Raw genomic sequence first — 18,985 nt, forward strand, 5'->3', positions numbered from 1 at the left:
AATGCACGCGCTGCTGCCGAGAGCTTCCCTGCACTGAATGTGTCAGCGCCGGCAGTAACAGCGGTGACGTCACCGCTGTGCTCTGCTTTACGGCCGGCGCTGACACAGCGGGTGATCAGCGACCAAAAAATGGTCCTGATCATTCCCCAACGACCAACGATCTCCCAGCAGGGGCCTGATCGTTGGTCGCTGTCACACATAACGAGATCGTTAGCGGGATCGTTGCCACGTCACCAAAAGCGTGACACTGCAACGATATCGTTAACGATATCGTTATGTGTGACTCAGCCTTAAGACTAGGCCACTAAAAACATTTACACCTTTCCCCTTAAACCACTCGAGTGTTGCTTTAGCAGTATGCTTTGGGTCATTGTCTTCTTGGAAGGTGAACCTCCGTCCCATTCTCAAATCACTGACAGACTGAAATAGGTTTTGCTCAAGAATGTCCCTGCATCATCCCATCGACTTGGGACCATTTTTTCTGTCCTAGCTGTAGAAAAACATGCATGATGCTGGCACCACCACGTTTCACTGTGGGGAAAGTGTTTAGCTTGGTGGCCAAAGATTTCAATTTTGGTCTCGTTTGACCACAGCACCTTCCTCCATACATGTGGGGAGTCTCCAATGTATTTTAGCAAACCCAAAACGAGCCTTGCACACAAAAATTGCAAGTAAAGGCTTTTTTCTGCCCACTTTTTCATAAAGGCCACATCTATGGAGTGTATGACTTATTGTGGTTATATGGATAGATCCTCCAGTCTCTGCTTGGGAACTCTGCAGCTCCTTCAGGGTTACCTTTGGTCTCCATGCTGCCTTTTTGTTTAAACTGGATACCTGGGACTTTAGAAAAAAATGTGCCCAAGTACTAACAGGCACATAGTTGCTATGTGTAACACAAGTGATCAGAAGATGGCAGCTTCAAGTCTCCTAATGAGACTATTGAAGTATAAAAAAAAGTGTTAAAAAAATATTTTAAATAAATCTAAAATTCACTCCCTTTTTACCACATTCAAAATAAAAAAAAAATTAAATCACACATTTGGTATCTCCGCATTTATAAATGCCCGATGTATCAAAATATAAGAATTAATCCGATCAGTAAATGACATAACGAGCAAAAAAAAAAGTAAAAATACAAGAATTACGTTTTTTGCTTGTAGCAACATTGCAATACAATGCAATAACGGGCGACCAAAACATTGCACCCGACAATGATATCAATACAAATATTAGCTCGGTGTGCAAAATATAAGTCCTCACGCAGCCCCAGATCCCAAAAAATGGAGATGCTACGAGTCTCGGAAAAAGGTGATTTTTTTTTGCAAATTTTGGAATTTTTTTACCACTTAAAAAAGAACCTAGACATGTTTAGTATCAACAAACTCATAATGACCTGGAGAATCATAATGGCAGGTCAGTTTGAGCATTTAGTGAACATAGTAAAAATGAAAAAACAACAACAACAAAAAAAAACAATTGTGGAACTGTACTTTTTTTTGCAATTTCACCACACTTGAGAATTTTTTTTCCCCGTTTTCCAGTACATTATATGGTGAAATCAATGGTGTCATTCAAAAGTACAGCCCTCACATGGCCATATTGACGGAAAAATTTAAAAGTTATGCTCTGGAAAGAAGTTGAGCAAAAAACAAAAATGGAAAAACCCAAGGTGATAAAGGGGTTAATGCTCAGGTTTGCTGTCTGACTAGTTTGGAGATTTCCTTGGTCTTCATGGCCAGAACCAAACAGGAACCCAGTTTTATAAGTAATTTTGGATTAATGTCTGCCGCATCATGTACTGCCACTTATAGAGAGAACCAATGTGCAAAAAATCTTAGAGGAAATATGACTTTGCTAAAACAAACAAAAAACACCAAAGAAGACATTTCCTTACACACATTCAGATCCTATGAGATGGCAGCAGTAAAGACGCTGACAGCAATTTCAATAGCAGTCTGTTTTATTTCCTAAAACTTTGGAAAATAACCTCCCCTTTTAATAAGACTGGAAGGGAGGGACACTGCACCATTAGGCAAAAACTAGCACGTGAAACACCCTACAGTTGCTGCAGATGACGTCACATGCCCCATTCCCTGCACAGGTAATGATGTCACAGCTCAACTTTGCTACGCAGAAAGTCCATAGGGGGAACCCTACTTTTCACAACGTAATATATATAAGAAAAAAAATACATACAATATAGAAGGACAGCAATATGAATGGAGCAAAGGAGCTGGGCAGGGAGCAGCCTGTACAACCATTCATTTTTTCCTTACTGATGGCAGGAGGCCTTCATCGCACTGACCACCTCTGGAAGCAAAGATGTAAGTGCCACTAGGGCAGCAAAGCGAGGTATTCCCTTCCCGGACACTGATCAGATGCACACAAGATTATCGTGCTGCCCTTCAGACCTATGGGAGGCTGATCCCACAATGCTCGGAGGAAACTGGGGAAAACCTAAGGGGTAAACGAGATTGGAAGGGGCATAAATCAGTGAATCCTGGTTAGTTCTTCCACAATCTTTATCAGGTCATCCACTGTGGTCTCTCTCTTCATGCCGCTGCCATCATCAATCTGCAAAATAGAAAAAGAGCCATCTCAATAGCTGAGACTTGCAAGGAAGTGTTTTTCTCCAGTGGAAGAAAAGGCTCATTTGCATGTTTTATTTCCATTGTGTATTGCCCATAAAACTCCATACCAAACTGGTCATGCATAAGGGAGGTACAACACTAGACACCCAAACTCTGCACTGTACAAATGGGGGACAAGTACCCCAAAAAAGGCTACTGCAGATAGGTGTCCAACTTGCCTAGGCTCCCTGGCCTCATTGCAGCAAGGCTAGACAGACATTTTCCCTCTGGGAGCAAGTGGAAATTTGCCTGAAATCTATTCAGTGAAAACATAATAAACACAAGAACTGCCATTTTTGGTCACCATCAAAAAATTTTACTGGAACTCTACAAAATTGCAGCAGTAAAATGATATCTGACCCCTCCTTCAGACAACTCTACTGTTGGGAAATCCCCAAATTGTAACACCTAATTTTGCCTCGAAAAACTGGGAAATCTTATTGACTCAAGTATAAGCAGGGTATGCATTGTCCCCTAATCCTTACTCTGGTATGCATGGCTCCTCATCCCCATCCTTGTCTGCATGGCTCATCCCCATCCTTGTCTGCATTGCTCCTCATCCCCATCCTTGTCTGCATGGCTCCTCATCCCCATCCTTGTCTGCATGGCTCCTCATCCCCATCCTTGTCTGCATTGCTCCTCATCCCCATCCTTGTTTGCATGGCTCCTCATCCTTTTCTGCATGGCTCCTCATCCCCATCCTTGTCTGCATGGCTCCTCATCTCCATCTTTGTATGCATGGCTCCTTATTCCCATCTTTGTATGCATGAGCTCCTTATTCCCATCCTTGTCTGCATGGCTTCTTATACCCATCCCATCCATGGCTCCCAAGAGAAAAGCATTAAAAACCAAACATCCTACTTAACTTCTATGCGCGCCTTTGCAGCATCTTTTTCCGATGCCAGCAGCTCCTGTGGCCGGGCGATCATGTGTCCCCGCTCATTAAGGTAATGAATATTCACCTCTCTCCACGCCTATGGAAATGGAGAGAGGTTAATATTCATTACCTCAATGAGCGGGGACACGTGATCGCCCGGCGGCAGGAGCTGCTGGCACCAGAATGAGATGCTGTGAGGGTGCACAGGGAAGGTGAGGATTTTTTTTTTTTTTAATACTGTAAGCCGGCGGCTGCGGATGTAACTGTGCACGTCATAAGAGAAATGAATATTCATTGCCAGTGCAGTGAATATTAATTTATCTTTAGCAGCGGGCACAGGCTTTAGCCGCAACCACCGTCTCCTGTCTCCTCCTGCTCCGACGCTCCCACTCCCCCATCATAAACTGGGTCAATGACTCGTATATAACCTGTAGGGGGCATTTCCAGCACAAAAAAGTGTGCTGAAAAACTCGGCTTATCCAGGAGTATATACAGTATATAAAAATCAATTGGTCTGAGATATTGGCAGCACCCAAAAAATGTAATAAAAAAATATAAATAACGATATATATATATATATATATATATATATATATATATATATATATATATATATATATATATATATATATACACACACACACACATCAGTTCATGATGGGCCCCATAAGTTGCTCCATACAAAATACGCCCCATATAATGCTGCACAAAGGTTAATGATGGCCCCATGAGATGATCCATAGAATAATATGCCCCATATAATGCTCCATAAAGGTTAATGATTGACCCATAAGATGCTCGATAGACTAATTATGCCCCATATAGTTCAAATTTAAAAGTTGATGGTCCCATAAGATGCTCCATAGAATAATATGCCCCATATGCTGCTGTGATTTAAAAAAAAAAAAAAAAAAAAAAGACATAGTACCTCTTGATGCTGGGGGCCAGCTGCCGTTGTCCAGAGCAGGCGGGGACACTGGCGCGCTATGGGGGCCAGGTGCCGGAGTCGCCACTGTCTCTGGCCCCCGGCACTTGCGATATTCACCTGTCCCCGTTCCACCTCCGCGCCCCTCTGTGCCTTCCGGGTCTCTGCAGTGATCAGGCAGAGGGCGCGCACTAAAAACGTCATCGCACCCTCTGACCTGAACGTCACAGCCAGAGGACGCGAAAGACAGAGCCCAACGGTGGAACGGGGACAGGTGAATATCGCATGGCTCACCCTCCCCCGTCATACTCACCCCATCCTAGCGCGGTCTCTGCAGGTCCCTGCTTTCCAGATGGTCTCAGCGCTGGCAGCTCTTCCTGTGTTCAGCGGTCACATGGTACGCTCATTAAAGTAATGAATATGCGCTCCACGCCTATGGGAGTGGAGGCGCGTCCACAGTGAATGTTGTAAAACCAAAAACTGAGCCACAATGACAGAATTGCTTATTTTTCACATGGTAAAGTCAATCATATAATTCAAAACCAGAACTCATCTTGCAAAAGACAAGCCCTAATAGCACTATGTAGATGGAAGCATAAAAAAAGGAAGTCTCTTAGAAGGGAAGTAAAAAAATAATAATTTGGTTACAAGGAAGAGCCAGTACCTCTTGAAGTTGGGTTCTGCAGACAAACACTAGAGTAAACCACTTGCGTCCTCACCTGTAGATTTGCTACCACCTCCTGCATCTTTGACCGACTGATATCCAAAAAGCTCTCAATAAGATCTCCATCTATGAACCCGGTTGCTGCTTCAGTCTTTCTCTCTGTATGGAATGACCTCCAGGTAACATAGTATGTTAAGGAAAAAGGTATTTCATAGATTCAAACAGATCCTAAGGTCACCCAGGACCCCTCAAGAAACCAGTAATGTTCGCATAGGACAACGAGCTCCAAAATGTCCTTCATTGAGAGGCACTTTCACTCTTATAGATGGTGACGAGACCCTCCCGCCCCTCGCTTTATTAGTAGTCCACAGATCCAGTATAATGACAGCCAGCGCTTCCCCACAGAAATCACACTGAGACACTGTGCCTGCCATTATAGGCAGGATATTACATTCAGGGGATCCCACCTTACCCCTGTTCATTATACAGCACTCTCAACACCATCGCATCCACCTGCAAGCCCCCTGCCGGACTGGCCGTATCAGCTGATCGCCCCCCGCCAGTATCTGCACACCCCACTTGGCTCTCCTGTGCAGGGCTACTCACTAAAGTCCCCATCTGCTCTTCATAGCCGTTTGCTACACCTGGTGCTAATGAACCCATTGCAGGGGATAACCAGCTCTGCTACTCTGCTTGTCTTATTGAGAACTCATTATCAGGGGAGATTTTTTTCTTGTACAAAAATGCAATACAAAGTTTTGCATCAAGAGGCAAAGTATTAAAGTCCCACCCTACTAAGAGCAATATATAACATGGATTTCTCTAGTAATATGTACACCCAGTGATCAGCTCATTTACTTCGGTGGTAAAACAAGAGGATATAAAGAGTGCTCAATCTTGCCCACGCTCTTGATGACTTTGTTGAGTCTGTTCTGAACGTCTAGCAGGAGATTATACCAGCTCTCAGACACGGACGTCACCAGACCTGAGATACAAAAAAGTCAGCTTAAGTAGAAGATATCATCACGTGACGCCTGAGAAACTGAGGCTATACCTACCAATCATGCCATTAACTGTGCCAAACAGCACTGAGCCTTGTGTAGGAGGAGAGGTCTCCCCGAGATTCTGCATCACCAGCGAGCCATGACAGAATACATTAACAAACTCCCCTAAGTGGAAAAGGCCGACTTCTTGTAAGTGTTGTCTTTCCTCATCTGTCGTGGCAGCACTGGGAATGGAAGCAGAAATATGTTTACGGAGCAGTAATCTGATTATCATCTACATCTAATCTGCATAGGAAGTCTGTAAGCTTCCCTCACAATAATATAAACTGCACGATCCGCCATCATTTACCTGTCTTTTTGGCATACAAATAAGTTAAATGCATTCTCTGCTCCCAAGAAGTTATCGTCATCTAGTATCTCCACTGCGCTCATCCAGTTGGGGTTAAAATCACGGGCAATCTATAGGGTTAAAGAATAAATATGTGATCTAGATATATACAAAATACAGAGAAATGTACGGACATTTCCATTTTACACAGTGATGCCATGTTACTAGGATAGGTCATTCCTTTATCAAGGTTGGGGTCCGAATGACACCAGGCCGTGATGGGCTCTACAGCCAGGGAACAGCCGTACAAGGAATTAGCTCTGCTGCTCCTTCATTCTTTTTAGGATCACAAAGTGATATCCTAAACTAGCAATATAACGTCACTTTATAATATACCGCTTTAAGCAGCAGAAGTTTTAGAAATTAGGTTCCCATTTAAGGGAGTTGGTCAGTACAGAATGACCATTCAAACCAAGCTCAGGTGCTTGGCGCACCCTTGGCGTGGCAAACATTTCAGTGCATCTTCTGACCTACTTGTTTTCAGTCCATCTCCACCTTTCTCTGGTTCTATATGTTAGGTCATGTTAGGTTAGGCTATGGGTTGAACTAGATGGACTTCCTTCAACCTTAATAACTATGTTACTATATGTTACTATGTATAATGAAAGAAGATGGGGGTGGAGATAGCAGGAAAACAAGTAGGTGGGAATGTTTGGCCCCGCTGCATGCTTGGTTTGATTAGTCATTTTGTGCTGACAGATTCCCTTTAAAGCTCAAAAGAACATGGAGGGGGAAAAAGGAGTATGCACCAAACTTAGAGGATCCCTGTTCTAACATCTAGGAAGCCTTGTGAACCCCTAACAAGTTCACGTTTCGAGCACATTTTAATGTACACACTACAGGATTAATGATTTACTGGATGTGACTCACAGCTCCCATGTATGTCTCTTACCTCCTCAAAGTTTCCCTCCATGGGCTTGTAAGCCAGCAGCAGCACTGAACGCATCAAGTCTCCCACCAAGATAAAATCGCCCTTGGTTTTCAGATATAAAGCCATGATATTGTTGTAATGGTTGCATTCTGTGCGCAGCTCCTTCTCCGCTGTCCATTCATACAGTCGGACCTATGATGAAACAAAACAAAAAAGGCAGTTTGCTTCATGCACCCAAACTACAGATTAATGAATGTACGATACCAAATCTCATTCTTCTACATCTTACGGTGCTGTTGATGCTGGCCAGGAGCTTTCCATTAAATTCAACCATGGAGTACACCGCTCCCTTGACCTCCTTCTCGGCCACCGTCTGCAGCTTTCCTGCAAAGACCAGCAGTTGTATTCGCTTAGTGCGCTCATTCCCAAAAGCCGGCACCATCATTTACAAACCCATCATAATATTTTTGAAGGGGTGAGGAATTCAATACTTTTCACTTGGACACCAGCAATTTGGCAAAAAAGTGATCAAGAAAAGTCGATTTCATACTCTACATAAAATGTCTCCCGTAGCCTTTATTGTTGGAAGTTCCTGGCCCCCTGTGGTTTGTGGGGCTGCACTGAGACAGGGGAAGGAATGATACTGTGTCCCATAATAAAGCAAACGAGAAACTTTTCTATTTTGCTGGCCATGTTTAACCTCTTAACCCCATTATGACGGGGCAATTTTCTATTTTTTCCTCCCTTTCTTCCATGAGCCATAACATTTGTTTTTTCTATCCACATAACCATAGGAGGGCTTGTTTTTTTGTGGGCCAAGTTGTACTTTTGAAAGACTCCATTAATTATCATGTGATGCAGAGGAGAGAAAAATTTCAAGTGTGTTGAAATTGCAAAAAAAAAAAAAAGTGCAATTCCACTATTTATTTTTTATTGTATTTATCATATGGTAAATCTGATCTGGCAATATGATTATCCAAGTCAGTACGATTACGCAGATGCCAAACATGCATAGTTTTTTTTACTATTATTATTTAAGTGGTGAAGATTGTTATGGAAATTAGTAAAAAAAATAAATACAAAAATTTGCTTGTGTCAATATTTTCCTCGAGACCCGTACCATTTTCCATTTTCGAAATATGTGGCTGTGTGATAGCTTATTTTTTGCGCCCTGAACGGAAGTTTTTATTGATACCTTTTTGGGGTAGATACAATGTTTTGATTGTATCTTATTGCTATGGTGCGACAGCCAAAAAACAGTAATTATGGCATTTCACATTTTTTGTGTTAAGCCGTTTATAGATTGGATCAGTTCTAAAAGGAAAAGCGTGCACTCTGGAGGTATGGGGCTGGTGCAGGCTGAACCTGGATGGAATCCAGACAACTCAAGATTGAAGAAAACAACTGCACTCAGGATATGAATTTGCGTCATAAACGTGAAAATTTTAATAGGGAACACCACAGTGATTTAGTCAAGTGTTGAGGTAGCGTTTCGACCCCTTGATGGGCCTTTATCAAACCTCACTTTAAAGTAGAGGGCAATGGAAGGAGAGGAGAACAATGTCCAGGACGGACACAGCGGCTCCACTGGAGAGAAGGAGAAAATGCGAGGATCCGGAATGGCACGGACAGGGAATGAGATCCCTACAAGCCCTGTGGGTCCAGAGGCAGGAAGGTTGGCGGTGGTGGTGACAAATTACGAGACTTTAGATTACACAGTTACATTAGAACACAGGTCCTTAGTACCATAAGAAACCAGTCCGTCAAGCTCAGTCTTCCACAATCAACAATACATCATTAAATTGGAAGATAAATTATAACCCTCAAGGCCTTTTATCATGGGCCCTTTAAGAAAAAAAAAAAGACGTAGAAAGGCTTCAACATTCAGAATCAAAGTTCACTCCAAAAATTCCAGGTGATCAGCCGTTACCACCACGTGTGGCCACGTAGAAATGTAGTACTGGCAGACCCTGTAATAGGTGGTCGGTCCCAATTCACCAGAGTGGAGTTGCTCCTTAATTAAAGCCCACTAATGTGGCTAATGAAGAGGGATACCACTGCAGAGACCAGGGCTGTGGAGTCAGAGTCGTGGAGTCAGAGCCCATTTTGGTAGACTTGGGGCCATGGAAATTGAGGAGTCGGAGGTTTGGCTTACCGACTCCACAGCCCTGGCAGAGAAACCCCTATTATGCCCAGTAGGGCACAAGGAAAAGAGTTTTACTTATTAAGATAGTCCCTTTAAACAGAATACAGCTTTGTAAAACCGCTCACCCATTCATACATAGAAGCATGTGCCTTTTCTCACCATCAGAATACTGGAAAACCACAATCCTTCCTTGCTTTGGTTCGGCCTCGTCTGGGTACACCATGGCAGTTCCCACAATGAAATAAGTGCTCGGATCCTTTCCCAGCTTACATGACACTAAGCTGAGGGTGTACTCGTTCTGCAAGAATTGATGAGTGTGCAAGACTAAGGAGAGAAGAACAAAATGAGAATAAGCCTCCTACATAAAAACACAACTGGGTCAGGCTTTAATGGAAATCTATCTGGCTTACTACCTTCAAATGTGTGCTGATCGATGATGAGAAGGTTGTGGACTTCGATTTCTTCTCCAAAGGAGGTTTCATGGGGGGACGTGCTTCCTGAAAACAGCTTACTGCTGCTCACACTGGAGGAAAGGGCCTAGTAGAATAAGAGACATGTTAAAACAGGGATTTTTGTGTACTCACCATAAAATCCATTTCTCCGAGCCACTCATTGAGGGACACAGGACCATGGGTGTTATGTTGCCTGCCACTATGAGGACACTAAGAAAACTTGAACAAAATTAGCTCCTCCTCTGCAGTATACACCCTCATGCTGGCTATAATCGAACCAGTTCAGTGCCAAAGCAGTAGGACCTTATAACGATCAAAGAGAATACAATGTCAAACCAAATAAACAGAAGCCATCAGGCTAACAGGGTGGGCGCTGTGTCCCCCAATGACTTGCTCGGAGAAAAGGATTTTACAGTGAGTACACAAAAATCCCTGTTTCTCCTTCGCCTCATTGGGGTACACAGGACCATGTGACGTCCTAAAGCAGTCCCTGTGTGGGAAACAGAACATAGCTGAAAACCCCATGTAACGTAGTCTACAGATGTGTTACCACCGACTGCAGAATCTTTCTGCCAAGGGCCGCATCTGCAGAAGTCTGAGCATGAATAATGTAGTGCTTTACAAAGGTATGCAGGCTGGACCAAGTCGCAGCTTTGCAAACTTGCTGTGCCATCGCCTGATGCCGAATAGCCCAAGAAGCACCCACTGACTGAGAGGAGTGTGCCTTAATCCCCACTGGGATAGGCTTGCCTCTGACATGGTAAGACTCTTGAATCACTGAGCGAATCCACCTGGCTATTGTAGCCTTAGAAGCAGGTAGACCTTTCCTGAGCCCCTCCGGAAGCACAAACAGGGCATCCGACTTGCGGAAAGGCGCCGTCCGTGACACGTACCTTCTAAGAGCTCTCACCACATCCAGTGTGTGAAGAGCTCTCACCACATCCAGTGTGTGAAGAGCTCTCTCAATACGATGGACAGGTGCTGGACAAAACGAAGGCAAAACAATGTCCTCATTTAGGTGGAAGGAAGAGACGACCTTAGGTAGGAAGGATGGAGACGTCCTCAAAACTACGTTGTCTTGGTGGAAAATGAACAGAGTTCGGCAGGATAAAGCCGCTAACACCGAGACCCGTCTGATCAACGTTACCGCCACCAGAAAAGCTACCTTCCAAGAAAGCAAGGTTAGCAATACATCCTGCAGCAGTTTGAAAGGAGCCACCTGAAGAACACCGAGGACCAAATTAAGATCCCATGATTCCAAAGGCATTTTATAGGGAGGTACCATGTGGGCCACCCCCTGGATGAAGGTTTTCAACTGGTCATTATCCTGCGTTGGAATAGGATGGATAAGGCAGAAATCTGGCATTTCAAAGAACGAGGCGCTAGACCTGACTCGAGACCAGTATGGAGAAATTCCAAAATGGAAGGGATGGAAAACACGAGGGTGGAACGTCCACGGTCCTTGCACCATGAGTCTTCCAAAGATGATGATAAATGCGCACGGACACGGGCTTCCGAGAGCTAATCATGGTGAAAACCACCTGCTGGGAAAAAAATATTGGGCTAGAACCCACGATTCAACGGCCAAGCCGTTAAAGACACAGCCCCTGAGTTATGGTGGTAAATCAGGCATTGAGAAAGCAGGTCGGGACGATCTGGCAACATCCAGGGAACGTCGGCGACGAGTTGTATCAGTTCCGCATACCAAGCTCGCCGGGGCCAATCTGGCGCGACCAGAATCAGTGGGATACCCTCCGATCTTCCTGATCACCCTCGGAAGTAATTGGAGCGGGGAAAACACATAAGGAAAGCGAAACTGATGCCACAGTAGAACCAGTACGACCACCCAGATGGCTACCGGATCGCGAGAGTGGGCTATGAACTTTAGAAACTGTGCATTTAGCCTTGACGCCATCAGATCGACACCCGGCGTCCCCCAGCGATGGCAAATCTGCTGAAAAACTTCCGGATGAAGAGATCATTCTCCCGACGCGGTACCCTGACAGCTGAGAAAATCTGCCACCCAATTTTCTACTCCCAGGATGTGGACTGCTGAGATGACAAAGTGATTCCTCTCGGCCCATGGGAGAATGTGACTTACTTTGAGCATTGCAAGCTTGCTGCGGGTGCCCCCCTGATGGTTGATGTACGCCACAGCCGTGGCGTTGTCAGAGTGAATCCGGATGGGGTGACCTGCCAGAAGATGATGAAACCGCAGAAGGGCCAACCCGATTGCTCGTATTCCCAAGAGATTGATCGAGAAACGGGATTCCAGAGCGGACCAGCGTCCCTGAGCCATGTGATGACGGAAGACCGCCCCCCAACCTAGGAGACTGGCGTCGGTGGTCACCACCAGCCAACGTAATGGGAGAAAAGATTTTTCCTGATCCAAAGAAGATCTCACAGTCCACCATCTGAGGGTCTGTCTGACGCCCTGAGACAGCCAGAACCGACAGTCTAGAGAGAACGGGTTCCTGTCCCAGGCTGTCAGAAGCACATGTTACAGGGGCCAGAGGTGTAGCTGGACGAACTGAACTGCCTCCATTGCTGCGACCATCTTGCCTAGCACTGTCATCCCGAACCGAATGGAGTGAGTGACAGATCGGGAGAGCCTCTGGGCTCCTTGTTGTAACGCCACAACTTTTTCTGGAGGAAAGATCACCAACCCCTGGGGAAGTGTCTAGGATCATGCCTAAGAAGGGTATCTGCTGAGCTGGTCCCGGCGACGATTTGTCTAAGTTGATCATCCAACCCAGGCGAGAAAGAATATCCACCATGATGCTTACGCAGTCTGTGCAGGCCTGAAATGATGGGCCTTTAATAGGTCGTCTAGGTATGGTAGAACAACCATGCCCCGAGAATGAAGAATAAACATGACCGCCACCATGACCTTGGTGAACACCCTGGGGGCGGTGGCAAGGCCGAAGGGCAAAGCCGTGAACTGGAAGTGTTCGTCGTGAATCGCAAAACGTAGGAATCTTTGATGAGGTGGAAAAATCGGGATATGGAGATAAGCATCCCGGATGTCTATGGATGCGAGAAACTCCCCATTCTGCTTTGAGGTGATGACCGAGCGGAGGGCTCCATTCGGAAGTGACGAACTCAGACAAATTTGTTTAACAGTTTTAGATCCAGTATGGGGCGCACTGTTCCGTCCTTTTTTGGAACCACGAACAGGTTCGAGTAAAACCCTTTGAACTTTTCGTCTTGGGGCACCGGAATGATGACTTTGTTTTTGCGGAGTGCGTCTATGGCTTGGTAGAAAGCGGTCGCCCGCAATCCTGTTTTGGGGGAACAAGACTGGAAAAAATGTGTGGGCGGGGAAGAAGAGAACTCTATCTTGTATGGGGAAGACACCAGGTCCCTGACCCACCTATAGTGTACAAGCGACAGCCAGGCATGAACAAAAGCAGAAGGCCGCCTATTTTGCTGGTGTCCGCCGGATACCGGAAGGAGTCATTGCGCAGAGAATCTGTGGGATCTGGAACCCTTGGATCTAGATCAGAGGTGTCAAACTGCATTCCTCGAGGGCCACAAACAGGTCATGTTTTCAGGATTTCCTTGTATTGCACAGGTGATAATTTAATCACCTGCACAGAATGATTCCAGCACTTTGTGGAATGCTAAGGAAATCCTGAAAACATGACCTGTTTGCGGCCCTCGAGGAATGCAGTTTGACACCCCTGATCTAGATTGTTTTGGCCTGCTTTTCCATGAGGGAATGGGTCTATATGAGACCTGGGAGCCCCTGTCTTTACGCGGAGGACGTCCCAAGCCAGAAGAAGTGGATGTAGAGGGCCAACTCATGTTGCCACGAAAAGTCCGGAACCGGGTCTGCTGTTGACTCCGAAAAGGCCGGCTCGGCTTTCGTTGGGAAAGGAATCTGCTTTTCCCTCCAGTAGCATCGGAGATAAGTTGATCTAGTTTCTCTCCAAATAAGCGACCAGTCTGGTAAGGCAGAGAGGTTAGGGACTTTTTTGAAGCTGAATCCGCGCGCCACTCTATGAGCCATAATGCCCTCCTGATGGGGACGGCATTTGCAGTGCCAACGCAGCGCAATTGGCTACGTCTAGTAAAGCGTGTACCACGTAATCGCCAGCCCAGGAAATTTGATTAGCTAAACTCGCTGCCTCAGGAGAAAGGTTACTTTCTTGAATGAATTTAGAAAGGTCCTCTGCCCAAGCGGCAATAGCTTTAGCCACCCATGTCGCAGCAAAGGATGGAGAAAGTGTAGAGCCGGAGGCTTCAAAGACTGACCAGCAAGATTTTCAATCTGTTGGTCAGTGGGATTTTTAATCGATGAGCTGTCAGATAGGGATAAGAGAGTTTTGGATGAGAGACGCGATATGGGAGGATCTACTGACGGGGACTCTATCCAGCTCTTCCTTAGATCAGGAGCAAAGGGATATCTGTTTCAAGGGGCTTCTGCCCCGTGAAACGTTTGTCCGGCAAATTCCTATGTCTCTGAACAATGTACGTAAACTCGGGGTGATTGACAAATACCCTATGGGGATATTTAGCCCTTTTCAAGGACACCGCGTGATCTGGTATAGCGGAAGAGTCTTCTTCCACCCTCAGAGTCTTGTTGACTGCCTCATTGAGGGTATCTACCGTCTCCTGATACTCCTGCGAGTCCAGGTCTATGGAGACATCCAACTCGTATTCTGAGTCGTGTTCGCTGAGAACCCCTTCAGAGGGGGAGCGGGAAATGGGACTCACGGACCCCGAAGCGAGAATCTTGTGCGGATCTTCCTAGGGGAAGACCTCTGCTGGCTGACGGTTCCCATACAGGAGCTTTCCATACCAGGTAAAAGAGAGCCCTGACTTGAGGAGGGGTCCCAGAGAGACTCTATTGCTTTGACCAGAGAAGACAGATTGTGCCAGAGACGTAGCCCACTCAGGGGAACCAGGTCCACTAGGGTCAGCATTAGTGGATGGCTCCTGGACGCATGCCGGGCCACAGGCTGCGCAGAAATGGGTTATAATTGTAAAGCGCTGCGGAATATGTTGGTGCTATATAAATAAAATTATTATTATTATGGCCCCGGGGTAATGAAGAATTGCAAGTTGGTACATGAGGCAAAAAAACACTGGGTATGTTTTGTTAGCCTTCTTTGCTTTAGGCTGTGACATAGTGTACCCTTGATACCCCACTCTACTCAGGGAAGTGTACTGCAGAGAAGGGGTTAAGCTCCGTTTTGTAGCTTACCCAGGACCTGTGTCTTGTGCCCCCAAGGAAGATGTCCCTTGTCTACGATCTTTATTGCGGTTCCTGCCCGCTCTGCTGTGCCAGACACCGCATAGGAAAAGACGCAGCCCCGCACGTGTGTGTGTCCAAGATAACCGCCGAGATCCCAGTGGCACTTCTTGTTTGGTATGAGAAGTGCCTGAAACACAGAGGGGACCGCCCCTGTGGGTAGAATTAAGGGCAGAGTCGGGCCTAGTCCTAGCAGAAGCTGGGGACTCAATTTTGGGCCGTGGGCGGAGCCGCCTGGGTGGGAGAAGAAAGGAGAGAACCATGGGCCTTGTCCGGCCAGAAGCTGGGGACTACATTTTTTGCGCCGGCGCGATGAGAGGGGAGCGCGGAAGCGGCGAACATGCCGCCGTACATCAGGACATCCCCCTAGGGACCAGGACCTTCTCTGGGCCTGAGCAGAGCCCTCCTGCCGCCGCTGGACGCTGCGCTTACTCACAGTCAGCTGCTGCAGGCGCAGATGTAGCAGAGCCAGAAATGTGCTGTGCTTCTTAGGCCATTCAATCCAACATCCCTTAGATAGGGAGGTGGAGAGGGACAGACTGCCTCCTTCCATCATCCGCTTTCTGTCAGTGGTGATGCAGTGGGGGCTGCACGGACGCCAATGGCGGTCTCTGTACATCCCATGGGTTCAATCCTTAGGGATGGGTCAGGGCTATTGTCCGGCTATAGCCTGGCTCTGGAAGGGGGTACATGGAGGCGACACTCCGTGTTCCCGTCCGTTGGTGGTGTGGGGAGATCGGGACCCTGAGTGAACAGTCGCCTCTAAAGCAAGCCCAGGCATGGCAAAGAAACGGTGCAGGAGGGGGTACGGGGAGGCGACACTCCTCGTTCCCTCCTGTTGATGATTTGGGGAGATCGGACCCCTGAAGAGGTCCGTCGCCCCTTCGTTTCGTGAAGAAAAAACGTAAAAATATTAAAAAAGTGAAATAATATTGGGGTCTGAATCCCAGACCCAAGTGCCTCCTACGGACACTAAGCAAGAACTGGTTCAATTACAGCCAGCATGAGGGTGTATACTGCATGGGAGCAGCTAATTTTGTTCAAGTTTTCTTAGTGTCCTCCTAGTGGCAGCAGCATAACACCATGGTTCTGTGTCCCACAATGAGGCGAAGGAGAAAAGAATCACAAAACATCATGTGGAGACATTGTACTCTACTCTTGCCTGGTATATAAAGAATATATGCATGTATGATTAAAGGTGATGTCCAGATATCAGAAAAATGGAGGCAGATCGCATTAATGGCGGGGATTGCTAGAGTTGGGAATAGTTTTGTTATAATACAACATTCTGCCCCTTTGGCTAGTTATTTCTTCTTGATCACAAATAACCTTTTTAATATCTGTTGAAAACAGGAGTTTGCTATTTGCATTTCTTTGCTAGGAAGACTTTCAGACTCCATAACAATCTTTAGAACAGTGTTTCTCAACTCCAGTCCTCAAGGCCCACCAACAGGTCAAGTTTTCAGGATATCCTTTAGTATTGCAACGGTGATAATATATTTCATCATGCATTAATTCCATCACAAATGCAATACTAAGGAAACACTGCTCTAGAAGAAAGGAACCTGCTACCCACCACCTGATTGATGTGAGGAAGCTGCCTAGCATTAAGCTCCATCCCATTAGTGACCACAGTGCTCTCCTTAGGAGACCACCACAATCGTCTATGCTGCAGAATAGTCGGGGGCCTAAACTTCCAGCAGCCGTCACATTCAATACTCTATTCACACTGGGAGAATAATCCAACCTCGGATCATTATGGTCTGAGTTGGCAGAGTGGGGTCCGAACAAGGGGAGCCTTTTTTAACTTGCACAATCTTTACTTATTGTCGAAAGTTTGTTCTAATAAAAAAAGGGTTGTCCAAAGTGGAGGACACCCGCTAAACATCTCTTGCTCAATCTATTAATTTTTGTTATATAAATATAAGCACTATTTTCACTGACCTGGGTACTGGCACTTGGTCGAAGAGGAGAGCTGCCTCCACTAGCATCTTGCACCTCAGTTCGGCTGGAGAGCACTCCAAAACACTGAGAAACTTCCTGATAGCAAATCTTCCTTTAATAAATCAGACAATAAAGCTCTATGAGAACTTCCCCCGTGTGATAAGAAATTAATAAATAGCCTCAAACGTTTTCCCCTCCTGTGAATTTACCTGGGAGACTCAAACAGTGGAACGGTTCGGATATGAAGCTTTTGTATTTCATCGATGGTTCCGATGGTAAGGGTGCTGTTATTCGCTAGGGCCAAACTGTAAATATAAGGCGTTAACAGACCAAAAAGAAACCAACACCGAAGAAAGTAAAACTAAGAAAGTTCTTCCTATGACTTGCCTATCAGGATATCCTTCAGAGTTCAGGGGGCACATATAGTTGACCTCTTTCAGGTTAACATTGGAGAAGACCAGCTTGTGGTTGCTACTGTAGATGACTGTAGGACGGTCAGAACAGGCAAAAACGTTTGTTGTGGACAGAGATCGGAAAGTCCTCAAAACAGTGGGCTGTGTCCCCAGGGTCACCTTCTTTCTGTCACTCAAAAGACCTGAGAAGTCAGAGGGATAGTAACTAGTTACCAGTACGTATGTGCACAGGCAGAAAGGAACATGGATTATAACTCGCGTACCAGTTTCTGTATTGAGGCTGAAATAGAAGAGCGCTCCATCTCCCAGTGCGCACAGCAGGTAGTGACTGTTTTCGAATGAAGTCATGAGGATGGATCTTGGGATAATCTCTGAAGAGGTTAAAAATTGAAATACTAAGAATATGTAGTTTTCTTGGACTTGGCTCAATACTTCAAGTCAGTCATCTCCCTCCTATATGAAGTTTCATTGTGACTTACCTCCACCTAACATCTCCTTATGTAATAACTGAAATCCTGGTAAACTAAGGATTCGTGCGGAAATATCGGTCCATAGGCCGATTGCGCAAAGTGTGGACATAGCATCACCGCCGCCCAAAGGAGTGACGTCCAGACAGGCAACTTCATGCTCCATTTCAGTGCAACTGGTGGAAATGGAAACATTTTAAAGAAGCGCTCCCATGAAACTTTTTATACTTTAAACCTGTGCAAATGTGCAATGTAGCGGAATTATAATAATCTTTATTTTTATATAGCGCTAACATATTCCGCAGCGCTTTACAGTTTGCACACATTATAATCACTGTCCCCGATGGGGCTCACAATCTAAATTCCCTATCAGTATGTCTTTGGAATGTGGGAGGAAACCGGAGTACCCGCAAGAAACCCACGCAAACACGGAGAGAACATACAAACTCTTTGCAGATGTTGTTCTTGGAGGGGTTTGAACCTCATCATCTTCCAGTGCCAATCTGGTCCTCTTATTACTCATGTGACTGCAATTCCAACTTGATAGATGACACAGGAGTTTGTGTCTGAGCCAGAAGTCACTTTTAGAATCCATGTATATGGAGCGTCAGAACAAGGCTGACATTGTAAAGGCTCATTCAGACATCCATGCAAATCTGACCGAGCATGGACCGCTAATGAACGGACTGGCTGTGAGTCTCCCAACCAGAGCGTGACAGCTTCATGTGTTTCTATGTGGCTGTTACGCTCGTGGAGGTAGAGCTGCAACCAGTCCGTGCATTGCAGTCCATTCTCAGATTGATTTGCACATATGTCTGAATGAGCCCTTAAAGTGACTTCAAGCTTGCACATATGCCACAGTATAATCCGATGAGTTGGAATTGCAATAAATTGAATGAGAAGACTGGAGACAGGAGAAGATGGTGATCGGTGAGTATATTAATGCA

At 45.8% G+C, this 18,985-nt stretch overlaps 1 protein-coding gene across 2 annotated transcripts in view; it reads right to left on the minus strand.

Annotated features, from left to right (window-relative positions):
* Positions 1-1,942: 1,942 nt before the first annotated feature.
* Positions 1,943-18,985, minus strand: part of DDB1 (damage specific DNA binding protein 1) — a 67,002-nt gene continuing 49,959 nt past the window's right edge. For both annotated transcript variants that reach the window (XM_077288002.1, XM_077288003.1), the window contains exons 13-26: positions 18,051-18,214; positions 17,835-17,942; positions 17,546-17,753; positions 17,368-17,463; positions 17,159-17,270; positions 9,919-10,042; positions 9,665-9,829; positions 7,649-7,743; positions 7,381-7,551; positions 6,450-6,559; positions 6,155-6,324; positions 5,979-6,081; positions 5,152-5,275; positions 1,943-2,574 (exon numbers count right to left, since the gene is read on the minus strand). In XM_077288002.1, coding sequence (XP_077144117.1) covers positions 2,491-2,574; positions 5,152-5,275; positions 5,979-6,081; positions 6,155-6,324; positions 6,450-6,559; positions 7,381-7,551; positions 7,649-7,743; positions 9,665-9,829; positions 9,919-10,042; positions 17,159-17,270; positions 17,368-17,463; positions 17,546-17,753; positions 17,835-17,942; positions 18,051-18,214 — 1,834 coding nt within the window. In that variant the 3' untranslated portion in view covers positions 1,943-2,490. The remainder of the gene's footprint in view (positions 2,575-5,151; positions 5,276-5,978; positions 6,082-6,154; positions 6,325-6,449; positions 6,560-7,380; positions 7,552-7,648; positions 7,744-9,664; positions 9,830-9,918; positions 10,043-17,158; positions 17,271-17,367; positions 17,464-17,545; positions 17,754-17,834; positions 17,943-18,050; positions 18,215-18,985) is intronic.

The sequence above is a fragment of the Ranitomeya variabilis genome, chromosome 2, assembly GCF_051348905.1.
Source record: "Ranitomeya variabilis isolate aRanVar5 chromosome 2, aRanVar5.hap1, whole genome shotgun sequence".
NCBI lineage: Eukaryota > Metazoa > Chordata > Amphibia > Anura > Dendrobatidae > Ranitomeya > Ranitomeya variabilis.